Here is a 12225-nt window from a genome sequence, read left to right as displayed (position 1 = left end):
CATTCGCAACCAGTATTGGAGCTCTATTAGAACCACCAACATTGTTGGAGACATTCAGTGATAACGATTGCGCCATTTTGAAGAGTTTTTTTGTTCTAGAAACGAGCTTCAGTGGTATAGAAAGCTCTTTGAAAAATCAGAGTTCCGATTTTTAAAAAGCAACCACTATGGCTCCTGATACTAATTGTTGAGAGAAAAATTGACACACACTTGAACAAACATTAGAACAAGTACATAGCGGAATAGTTAATCTCGAAGGATCTATTAGCTCAACAATAATATTAAGTGTTGGAAGTTAGTGAGTTAGTTGCGGAAAAATAAAGAAATGTAAATGACAACAGTTGTTATTTCAAGTATACACTTAAGTTGATTCATAACGAGGAAAGCATTCAAACCAAGTTAATAATTAAGATCAAACTTAGTGATTAAGTCACAAGAGACTTGCTCCGAAGAGAGATAGTAATTGATTATGAGAGTAAGAAGATTGAGTAAGATAGAATGAGAACTTCTGAGATATGTATTAGAATTAGATGAGAGATTCACATCTACTTGATTACACGAGAATGAGTTCTATTTATAGAGACTCATAAAGCTAACAGGTTTACAACTCTAAGAGTAGTCATGCAAGGCATACTAGACAATAGAGTGTTTTACAATAAAGACAAAGTAATGTAAACAAGATAGAGACTGTTGTACTGAAGACTTCGGATGATGATAGTTGAAGAGACTGCTTGACTGCGGTGGCTTTGTGACTTCGGTAGTTGAAGTTTAAGAGGGTCACTTTTTTTTTATTCAAAAATAATGTCATTCAATTTATATTCATCAAGAAATTGTCATATCCATTTCTAATTCAATAAATCATTATTTAACATGAAAAAGTTGGCAATTGTTATTCGCTATCACTACAACCGACAATCATAAATCAATTCAACGTTGTTGCAATAGTGATTTTTAATTCCAATTGAAATTACTCGAGTATGTAATGTCCTTTTCTAAATCAATTTTTTTATTCAAAAAAGTGTTATTTAAAGTATTAAGATATAGTATACATTTTTTATTTAAGAAATTCTGTTTTAAGAATTAAATTAAATGTGTTTGATTATTTTAAAAACCTTTGGGTTACGGGGCGGGTTTGGATATTCGATGATTCAGTGGATCAAGGTATGAGTCTGATTATTTAAAACCCTACGTGTAACGACCGAAAAATACAACCAATTTTAAATTTTTCAAAAACAGCTCGATTCCTTTAAATCTTTACAAAAAGGTTTTCAATACAAAATATTTAACGTATTCCCAGAATCACATTACTACAAAATCATGAGGAGCGGTACGATCACGCCTTCGCCTTGCCACGGTCTCCTGAAGAACCTAAAAAACATAAAACCACAACTGTAAGCCCGAAAGCTTAGTGAGATATCCCCAAAATACCAACCACATACACTATACGCATAACATGCCACAACATATCTGGTCACAGAACAGCCATGCACTTCGGGTCTACTGTGTGACTGGTCCGCCGCACCGGCCTACAGTCCACCTGGTCCACCCTCTGAGTCTATCCACATACATCGAGTCTGCAGTGTGATTGGTCCGCCCGCACCGGGCCTTCAATCCACCTGGTCCACTCTCTGAGTCTACAGTATGACTGGTCTGCCCACATCGGGCCTTCAGTCTGCCTGGTCCACTCTCCGAGCCTCGGCACGTCTGGTCTGCCCTCTTGGGGCCTACAGCCTATCCGGACCGCTCGCTGGGCCTTCGGAACAACCGGTCCGCCCTGGGTATCTTGGCCTACAGCACAAAGCAGGACCCGCCTCAACCCAACTCTAATCCAAACAACCATGTGCACATATACATACAATCATATAGAAATTCACAGTCAACAAGCAGATCAAACAGATCACATAACATATCATCATCCTAATCAGGATACCGACCTAACGGTCACTAGCATAGCATCTCCCTATCTCTCAGGATACCGATCTCAATCAGGTCTCTAACATATACCATCCCAGCTCTCAGGATGCAAACATATCATAGCAACAACATAACAACAACTACCTGGATCTCAATTCGATAAGGGTCGACCTTGGTGCCTTAGACCCTGTTGATATAGTGAGGATAACTCACCTCGCATTACCGAAACTCTGAACTGAAGAAGCAGACTCTCGAACCACCAACTCACCGCAAATCCCGAACTAACCATCATAACAAATAAACATTAGGTCAAACATACTTCCACATATCGGACCAAGACCAAAATCCAAATCTCATACAAAGTCCAACATTGGCCCAATTTACCAAATTGGGCCCACTTCACCAAATGGGCCTAGAACCAAAGTCCATAACAATAATTAGGCCCAACATACTCTATCCATAAATTCCCAGACTTAGCCCAATAACCAATAGCCCACCAACGGCCCAAACTCAAAGCCCAAAAATGAAAGTCCAACAGGAGGAGTACGTTGGGCGTACCCTCCTTGGTACGCGGGGCGTACAGCATTGACTCGCAAAGGGAATCGGGGCACTGGCCCGCTACGCGGGGCGTAACCCTGATGCTCAACAAATTCACATAATGACTTAATGGTTTAAGCTCTTAAGCCCAAACTTCAGATCCATAAGCCAAAAATGATTAGAACTCATAAAGTCTCAGACTTTATCACTTGGGACGTCCTTAAGCTCTTAATCCAAGGTTTTAATCCATTAAGACCTATATATCTCACACATGGAACAACTACAGCCCTTGGGACCTCATTTTTCTCACTCAAGACCTCCCCAAAGGTCTGAAAGGACAGATAATCTTGACCAAATCGAAATATGCAACATGGTGAGGAATTTTGGGACAAGAATGGGGACAAAGCTTCAAAATACATAGATCTATACAATATGAAGGTCAAGCAAGAAGCTTTATACCTTAAACAAGCTCCAAAGGATGGTATCTCTTCAAATCTACAAGCTCCAATCGTCCCTCTTCTTCCTTGACAACTTCTCTTTTCTCCTTCAAGCCTTTCTTTTGCCAAAATAAGCTTTCCAAGGTCAAGCACACCCAAATAATGGAGGGAATACGAGATCTAGGGTTTTCTGAGGTTAAGGATGAGCATAAGGAGGCTAAGGGGTGAACCAACATGTTCCTTATATAGTGGCTGACCCAAAATTAGGGTTTGGAGTTTCTGAGAGTACGTTGGGCGTACCTCTAGTACGTTGGGCGTACTCACCCGGCCACCCCGTCATATTTCTCTCTATTATGCTGGGCGTACCCAGCCAAACTTCAAATACATACATGCATGCCATACATGCATGGGACCTTTTCCCACTTACTCCACAAAGAACCATAAACAATAATCATCTTCGAAACACCGCAACTCCTCTAATCTAAACCCGCTCCCAAATAACTTTACATTCATACGGGGTGATGAGAAGCCCAATGCTTCTAACACATACGCCAGCCCGAAACCTTCTCGGATGAAACTCATTTCTCGCAAAAGGACCAGAATTAACCTTGCTCTTAATTCTCAGGGACTCATAGTTACACACTTAAAGAACGGGGTGTTACACTACGGGTTACGGAGCAGGTTTGGATCGAATTTTGAAATTTGTTAAAAGGGTTTGGATCAAGGCCGATTCGCTACAAACCCGCTCTATTCTCAGGTCTACTAAAACCGAATGATTTTAGATTTACTAAAACCGAATGTTTGCAACTTCTTTTCAGTTTTATCTTTTTTAAATATTTTTTCGGTAAAATCCTACATTGGTACCAAATTTAAGCACTTTTATGAACCGGAAAAAATAATAAAACCAATTATTTTTGTCAAAAACATAGGACTTTAATGAACAAAATATACACAAACCAAATTATCAATAATCGTCTAGCAATTTTAATAACAAAATTGGTGACCAAATTATCAATAATCATCTAGCTCCCATATATTAAAAAGATGTGTTCGATGGTATATATTCTAATGATACTCTTTTAAGTATTTCCGATGTATGAAAACACTATGAGAACAAAAAATAAAATATTTAATAGCAGGAGTTAGTTTTAAAGAACTGAATAAAGAGAACAATAATTCCAAGGAAATCGATACTGGCATTAGGTGAAGAAGGGGATATATATATATATATAATCTCAAAAGACAATTGGAGTACAACTGGATTTCAAATAAAAAATAAATTGGTAATTATCTAATATCTAATTTGATTATCTAATAATAAAATGATAACTCCTTTACTCCCCCTCAAGATGGATCGTTAAGATTACGAACGCCCATCTTGCCAAGTAAGAAATGAAAATGGTCCGCTCCAAGCGGTTTGGTAAAAATATTTGCAACCTGGTTAACATGGTTAACAGTGGTAATGGGAAGCGGTTGAATGTCACCAGACTCGACTCTTTCACGAACGAAATAACAATCCATTTCGACATGCTTAGTTCGTTCGTGAAAGACAGGATTATTAGCAAAGTGACAAGTAGCTTGATTATCACAATAAAGAGGCGTCGGACCAGATTGATGTGCCTCAAGATCACGCAACAGCCAACGCAACCATAGAAGTTCACTAACAGTAGTTGTCATAGCTCGATATTTAGCTTCTACGGAGGAGCGAGAGACAACATACTGCTTTTTCGTCTTCCAAGAGATTGGAGCTCCTCCCAAAGTTATGAAATAACTAGTCTTTGATCTTCGAGTAAGTGGACAACCAAGCCAGTCTGAATCACAAAAAGCATTCAAAGAAAGATCTTCTTTAGACGGAAAGAAAATGCCTTAACCAGCAGTCGATTTCAGATAACACAAAACACGTTGGGCTGCATCTAATTCCATTTGTCGAGGAGAGGAAACAAATTGACTAAGACTATTAACAGCAAAAGTAATATCAGGTCGTGTCACTTGTAGATATAAGAGTCGTCCAATGAGTCGTCGATATTGGCCAGCATCCACAACCGACGAGTCAACTGCATCATCTAATCGAGCGTTTGACTCTATTGGGAACGAACTTGGAAGACATCCTTGATATCCACTATTAGCTAAAATGTCCATAGCGTATTTTCTCTGACTAAGGACCATGCCATCAGAAGTGCACGCCACTTCGATACCAAGAAAATATTTTAAAGGGCCAAGATCCGTGATGCTAAATTTCCCATCAAGATAGGTTTTGACCTTCTCAATTTGATCAACATCATTCCCAAGAAGTATGATGTCGTCAACATAAGTGAGTGCTACAACATAAACAGTCTTGGTTCTGAAGATGAATAAAGAGTGATCTACTCTAGAATGTCGAAAGCCAATGATAAGAAGCGCATCAGTGAATTTCTTGTACCAGTTGTGTGATGCTTGTTTTAGACCGTATAAAGATTTATTTAGGCGACATACATGAGAATCTCCTTCTTTCGCAAACCCTTGTGGAATCTTCATATAAACTTCTTCTATAAGATCTCCATGTAAGAAAGCGTTGTTAACGTCTAACTGATGGATTAACCAATTCTTTTATACTGCAGCAACTAGGATTGTTCTAACAGTTACTAACTTGGCAACCGGTGCAAAAGTCTCGTGAAAATCAATGCCTTCAACTTGTGTAAAGTGGGAGAGGTAGGATTCGAACCTATGTAAAAAAACTTCAACAGATTTACAGTCTGTCGCTTTTGACCACTTGGCCACTCTCCCCTTCTAATTTGGCTTTGTACCGTTCAACTTCTCCTAAAGGTTTATATTTAATTTTGTACACCCACTTGGAATCAATAGCCTTCTTTCCCGAGGGTAGTTTGGTCAATGTCCAAGTATTATTACTTTCAAGTGCCGAAATCTCTTTCTGCATAGCATATCTCCATTGGGGATATTTAACTGCCTGTGAAAAATGTTTTGGCTCGTTTTGGACAGATATGGCAGCAAAGAAGGTTTTATGAGCATTAGAAATTTTTTTATAAGAAACAAAATTAGATAAAGGGTGTACCTTCGAGATTGTTGTATTGGTCTTAGGGAGAGAATGGTCAATGGAGGATGGCAAGTCAACTTCAAAATCATTATACCTTTTCGGTTGAGTTCGAGTTCTCTCAGAATGTCGAGTTTGTTCAACATCAGAATTTTCATTTCCATTTCGTCTTGTATCACTACTGTTCCTATGATTGGGCTGCTCCGAATCTGAGTTTTGTGGCATTGGTTAGTCTGTTGTGGGCACAACAGGCTCCTCGGAATTGGGTTGTTGTTGCTCGATGTACTGTGGCTCATCAAGAATGTTATCAGGTTGGTTACTTGGTGACCGTGAAGTCTACTTTGTTATCTGATCAAATTCATCCTTTTGGAAGGGAAAGTGACATTCAACAAACCTAACATATAGAAACGATAATTTTTGTCATTCAAATCAAAAACTCGATAACCTTTCTGTCCTTGTGGGTATCCAAGGAACACACAAGGTCTCCCCCTTTCTTCAAATTTATCCTTTCCCGCTTTATTTTCTTTGATTCATACCAAACACCCAAAAACACGCATGTGTTCATAGTGTGGTTTGTGTCCAAGAAGAATTTTGTATGGAGTTTTATTCCCAATGGCTCTTGAAGGCAACCTGTTTACAATAAGTAGCAGTCTTGACGCATTCACCCTAAAATTTTATTGGGAGATTGGCTTGAAACCTTAGTGCTCTAGCTATCTCAAGTAAATGCATGTGTTTCCTTTCAATTACCCCATTTTGTTGTGGGGTGTGAACACACGAGGTTTCAAGCAAGATCCTATTTTCTTCATAAAATTTCAACATGTGATTTGAAACAAACTCACCACCATTGTCACTTCTGATTTTCTTAATCTTTTTCCCAAAGTGTGTATTAACCATATTGTGAAAGGCTATCAAACTAGTACTTGCATCAGATTTGTTTTTAATCAAATATACCCACGTTGATCTACTAAAATCATCAACTATTGTGAGAAAATAATAAGCTCCTGATAGAGAAGGGACTCGATATCCACCCCATATGTCACAATGGGTTAAATCAAAACAAGAACTAGTTTTTATGGAACTATCAGGAAAAGGAAGTCGAGTTTGTTTTGCACGAATACAAGAATCACAATGTTCAATGCTAACAGTACTACCTATCGAGTGAATATGTTGAAGTTTAGTGCTAGATGCATGTCCTAATCTTCTATGCCATATTTCTGAGTAAATCTTGACTACCATGACCGCCACCCTTTTATCGTTTCCTTCCATGTTGTAAAGACCATTTTCACATCTCCCCATGCCAATCAGCTTCCTCGAATGTAAGTCCTGAATAAAACAAAAATCCAAGAAAAAAGTCATGAAGCAATTGAAATCTTTGGTAACTTTTCTAACGGATAACATGTTGCATTTAAAATTAGGAATGTATAAAACATCGTTCAACTTCATGTTGTTGGGCAATCGGGCATCTCCTATTCCTTTAACAGGAATTTTATCTCCATTAGGAATGCTAACTGGAACACCATCTGGTGGATGTGTTAAGTTAGTGAGAGTGGATTTTTGATATGTCACATGTTCTGTTGCCCCTGAATCAATCACCCAAGGTAACCGAAATTCAACCTTACCTGCCATGTTGACTTCCGGTTTTTGTACATCGTTCAATTACTTCATCAACTTCCTGTATTGCTCCAGACTAAGACCAGGTATAGGGTTGGTCTCCATCTCGACGTTGGTTGCCTTTGGTTTTGGGCGATTGGTCCCTTTTTGATCAGTAGTGGTCTTGCATCGAGTATCCCACCACTCTGGATAACTAATCTTTTCGAAACAGCCTTCAATATTGTGTTCATTCTTCCTGCAATGCTTGCACTTCATGCCTTCAAGGTTAGTATTCCTTTTCTCAATCAGGTTCTTGTCGGTAGCGATTTGAGCACGCATCTGATAAGCTGATGCATCTACATTGGATTTTCTGGCAGCTGAGATGTTTCGCTATTGTTCATCTTCTGAAACCAAGTGGTAAGTAACTCCAAGTGAGGGCATAGGTTTAGTGCTAAGGATCTGAGTTTTTACGGTTCCAAAAGTGTCCTCAAGACCCATTAAGAACTCATAAACACATTCTTTATCTCTTGATTCAACGAGCCTTTTTCCAATGTTGCAGGTGCATTTGCCACAGGTGCAAGTTGGTGTCGGTGAAACCGAGAGAATTTCATCCCAGATCGTCCTCATCTTCGTGAAGTAGGTTGAAACGGAATCAGATCCTTGTCTGAGGGTTGTTAGGGCACGTTTCAATTCATAAGCACGTGGTGCACTTTCCTTTACAAATCATCCCAAATCTCCTTGGCGGTGGTAGCGTATTTTACACTATTCATGATATCCTTTTTCATGGCTGTAATAAGCCATCCCTTTATCAAAGCGTCATTTTGTTGCCAGGCCCTGTACTCAGTCGTTCCTTCATTCGGCTTTTCAATGGTTCCATCAATAAAACCAGCCCTATTCTTTGCTAGGAGAAAATCTTTTATCTCCCTGGACCGGTCAGCATAATTGTTGTCACCAAGATTTTCATTAACCGGCACTTGTCGTGGATAATCAGTGGGATGGATGTAAAATGGTGAGTTTGGATCTGATGACGGGTTGGTGTTGGTACCGGAGCCACCCGGTGGAGTGTCTCCCGTCATCGCTTAACAAGATGCAATGTCCCGATACCATAAAGCACTGAATAAAGAGAAATAATTCCAAGAAAATCGATATTGGCATTAAATGAAGAAGGTGATATATATAATCCCAAAAGACAATTGGAGTACAACTGGATTTCAAATAAAAAAAACAAACTAGTAATTATCTAATATCTAATGTGATTATCTAATAATAAAGCGATAACTCCTTTTAAGTTTAGATTAAAAGCTTTACGAAAACAATAAGAGCATTCATCACTTTTAAGCAAACAAAAAACATGCTTTTGATTTTTTTGGACAAGACAAAAAACTAGCAATAATAGTACCTTTCTAATGATAAAACATTACCTTATTAAAACAACTCACATACATAAAATAGTAGCAAAATATTCAAACAAGTTTAAACCGAAACAAGATTTAGTAGTACAAAAACATTAATCATATCATTGATTGGGGTAATAATTTTCCTCAAGCATCACCATGACCCATCAAAGCAAGAAGCATTTTTTTATAGTCCCCAGATGTGTCTCCAGCAATTGCACGATCCAAAGGGACACTGTTCCTTCTTTGGTATTCCTCAGCGATACGCTGTAAATCAACTTCAGCGCGTGTGACGACAACGCGCGTGAGAGCCAATTCGTCTGTCCCAAGTTTGTTGATTGCCAGACGGAGAACCTTTTCGTAATACTTTTCAGGAACGGTCAAACATTTGATTGTTGACCTTAGAAATTTTAGATATTCGTCTTCAGGATCTGCTTTTAAGTCCTGCAACATATCATAATCGTTCGAATTCAATCCTATCTTTTTAATAAATGAAATATATATATATATATATATATATATATATATATATATATATATATATATATATATATATATATATATATATATTACCTTGGTTATGGCGTTGCCGAATTGATTGTTGTACTGGTTACATGTTGCGTTGAGTTGAGCTTTACTCCTTGTTGTGAGAATCCTGATCAGCTCATCGTCAGTGTAAGCTTTGTCGCATATCTTTTGATGGACAATTTTAGCCTCCGATTTAGCTAGAGTCATGTTCACCTCATCTCCCTCGTATCGAAAAGCACTCACAAGCGGAACTAAAAGCTGCAATGGGACAAAAGTGTAATTTTGTTAAATCATAAGTTTTTAATTAATATAAATCAATGTTGAATCTTGTTGTTTAATAGTTTTCGACTTTTTTTCTAATCATCAAACGTATATAACAATGCTTGACATTCATTGAACCGATTTCAATGAGAACAAAATTGTAACTTTTTTCCCGCCAAAAAAGGTGGGAACAAGATGGAACATGAACTCATTCTCAATTTTTCTTCTATGAAAAAGACGTAAATGCCCTCCGTATCCTCATAATTGAAAATAGCCCTAGAATGTTTGTCCAGACCTATCCAGCCCCATATAACAAACATAGCCGTAGGCTACGTTTGTTACATGCTAATGGACTCTAGAGGACAAGTTTTCTAGAGCTATTTTCGATAATGAGGATGAGGAGGGCATTTACGTCTTTTTCACAAAAGAAAATTTGAGAACGAGTTCATGTTCCATCTTGTTCCACCTTTTTAGGTGTGAAAAAGGTTACAATTTTGGTCTCGTTGAAATCGGTTCAATGAATGTGAAGCATTGTTATATACGTTTGATGATTAGAAAAAAAGTCAAAAACTATTAAACAACAAGATTCAACATTGATTTATTTAGTTAAAAACTTATGATTATTATGATTACCTTTCGGAAATCGCCAGATGTGTGATGTGCAACATCTTCTTCAATTGATTTCTTGTATTTAGCATGATATGCATTCCTCACAGCAAGCAGATGATGTGAAGATCTAGTGCAAGCAATTTCCATCAGAACCCAATTGCTGGCGGTTAGTTTCTTTGTTGCTTCATTTGCCAAATAAGCATCGCGCTGAGCTGGATCCAATGTCCACAACAACACCACTCTCTGTTTAAACAAGTGAAACAAGGATTTAAGATGAGGAGGACATTTACGTCTTTTGCAACAAACTAAGTCAAAGAAAAAAAATGAAAAGTGAAAGATATTATAGATTCAAAGTAACTTGAAAATCGCTTGAAAGCTCAGAGTCCAAATCTTTGAGGAGATGTTCGCCATATGTTTCAAAATATGTTTCTTGAATCTTTTTGCGTTGAGCTCCATTTCTATGAGCTAGAATCTCAATGATCAATGCCTCGTTTGTTCCCCAACCTACAAAAAAAAAAAAAAAATGAGTGGCATAAATCATAACCATATTATTAGAATATGTAACCAAAATTTAATTATTCTTTTAAAACTAATTTGACAATTGGGTGAAATTGTCACTTTATTGGCACTCTTGAGCTATATGATATATAATAACAAATACAGACCAATTTTCATTGCTATAATTGGGTTGATTTTTTATAGTATAATGTCCTGATAAAAAAAATGAAAGGACATAACTGTAATTTGGCAGATGTTTCAAAGTGCAACATTAATAAGAAAAAAAAATTAGTGGGATGATGCAATTAAAAAAATAAATAAAATAAAAAGGTAACATGTTGTAATCAACAAATAAATGAAACGTTTTTATGTCTTTAATTTAGACCAAAGGAGATGTCTCCATCTCCTTATGTTTTTTCCTAAACATATGACATCCTTTTCCGATATTCTTCTTAAAAAGGGAGAATATAAGCTTAGGCCCACTACACATAGTTTAGTTTTTTGGATTTTGTTAAACGAATTACATGAGGATTATGAGTTTGAACAACGCTCTCGTTTTTTCTCATCGACGTTAGGGGATTAACGATTAAGATTTCAATCCAAAAGCAATTCTTGATTCTGATCATACAAACCGTATTCGTAGATCTGTGATTTGACAGATTCATCTGATCAAACACCGATCAAAGGAAGTAAAAAAATTACATGTAAAAAATGTTGTTCGAAACGCATCAACCGATTTGGGGGAAAATGATCTAGGATCAACTATAAATCACTAAAAGCAGCACTATGGCATGTATAATCGAGATGATCGTAGACGAAAACAACACAGATCTGATACGATCCAACAACTGATCAAAATCGAGATGCGAGTAAGATGAGAGTTATATAATAATTGTGAGGATAAAGTACCTGCAAATGCTTTCCGGAGTTGCTCACAGTCCTCGGAAGGAGAAGGGACGGTTGATGGTACCTTAAGTGTCGCCATTGTTGTTGATTCTCGACTTCTCTTTCTACTTTTCTCTCGTTCTGTGTGGTCTGTTCCAAATAATAGAAGCAATAAATATCACACCAGACACGCAGGCATCACACTGTTCATGCTTATGACACCTTCCGTTTTTAAATATTTTGAAGGGATACGTGCTCGCTCGACACCATGAGTTTGGGCCAACAGCCTGCAACTCAATTATATATAATATTAAAAACCCTAAGACTTATATATATAATATTAAAAGCCCTACGACTTATAAATAGTATAAACAGTGTATTTTATGCATTTCATAAATAATATAATATTAAAAGCCATAAGGATTATGAATAGTATATATTTAATGTGTTTCATAATTTGGGGACAAAATTATAAAATGTCCCTGTGGTATGTTAAAATTGTTATTTTTACAAAAACAAGTTTGGACCAATATTAATGGTCTAG

General features: G+C 37.3%; 2 protein-coding genes and 1 non-coding gene across 3 annotated transcripts; all 3 read right to left on the bottom strand.

Annotated features, from left to right (window-relative positions):
* Nucleotides 1-5568: 5568 nt before the first annotated feature.
* Nucleotides 5569-5651, bottom strand: TRNAY-GUA (transfer RNA tyrosine (anticodon GUA)). The gene has a single exon. It is a non-coding gene; the product is annotated as a tRNA-Tyr (tRNA).
* Nucleotides 5652-8222: 2571 nt separating this feature from the next.
* LOC111915155 (uncharacterized) lies at nt 8223-8582 on the bottom strand. Its single transcript, XM_023910834.1, has one exon. The coding sequence runs from the start codon at nt 8580-8582 to the stop codon at nt 8223-8225; it is 360 nt and encodes a 119-aa protein (XP_023766602.1).
* Nucleotides 8583-8906: 324 nt separating this feature from the next.
* On the bottom strand, nt 8907-11960 carry LOC111915171 (annexin Gh1). The gene is made up of 5 exons (XM_023910847.3): nt 11706-11960; nt 10657-10802; nt 10323-10541; nt 9474-9686; nt 8907-9344 (listed from the first exon to the last, which is right to left on the bottom strand). The coding sequence occupies exons 1-5, from the start codon at nt 11779-11781 to the stop codon at nt 9048-9050; spliced, it is 951 nt and encodes a 316-aa protein (XP_023766615.1). The 5' UTR covers nt 11782-11960; the 3' UTR covers nt 8907-9047.
* Nucleotides 11961-12225: the final 265 nt, after the last annotated feature.

The sequence above is a fragment of the Lactuca sativa genome, chromosome 5, assembly GCF_002870075.4.
Source record: "Lactuca sativa cultivar Salinas chromosome 5, Lsat_Salinas_v11, whole genome shotgun sequence".
NCBI classification, from domain to species: domain Eukaryota; kingdom Viridiplantae; phylum Streptophyta; class Magnoliopsida; order Asterales; family Asteraceae; genus Lactuca; species Lactuca sativa.
This window is presented reverse-complemented; position numbering and strand designations above follow the sequence as displayed.

Coding starts and splice junctions, on each gene's coding strand:
- LOC111915155 (XM_023910834.1), bottom strand. CDS start 8,582: ATGACGGGAGACACTCCACCGGGTGGCTCCGGTACCAACACCAACCCG.
- LOC111915171 (XM_023910847.3), bottom strand. CDS start 11,781: ATGGCGACACTTAAGGTACCATCAACCGTCCCTTCTCCTTCCGAGGAC. Junction 9,687..10,322: donor CATCTGGCGATTTCCGAAAG/GTAATCATAATA, acceptor GTCCCATTGCAG/CTTTTAGTTCCGCTTGTGAG. Junction 9,345..9,473: donor TCGGCAACGCCATAACCAAG/GTAATATATATA, acceptor GATATGTTGCAG/GACTTAAAAGCAGATCCTGA.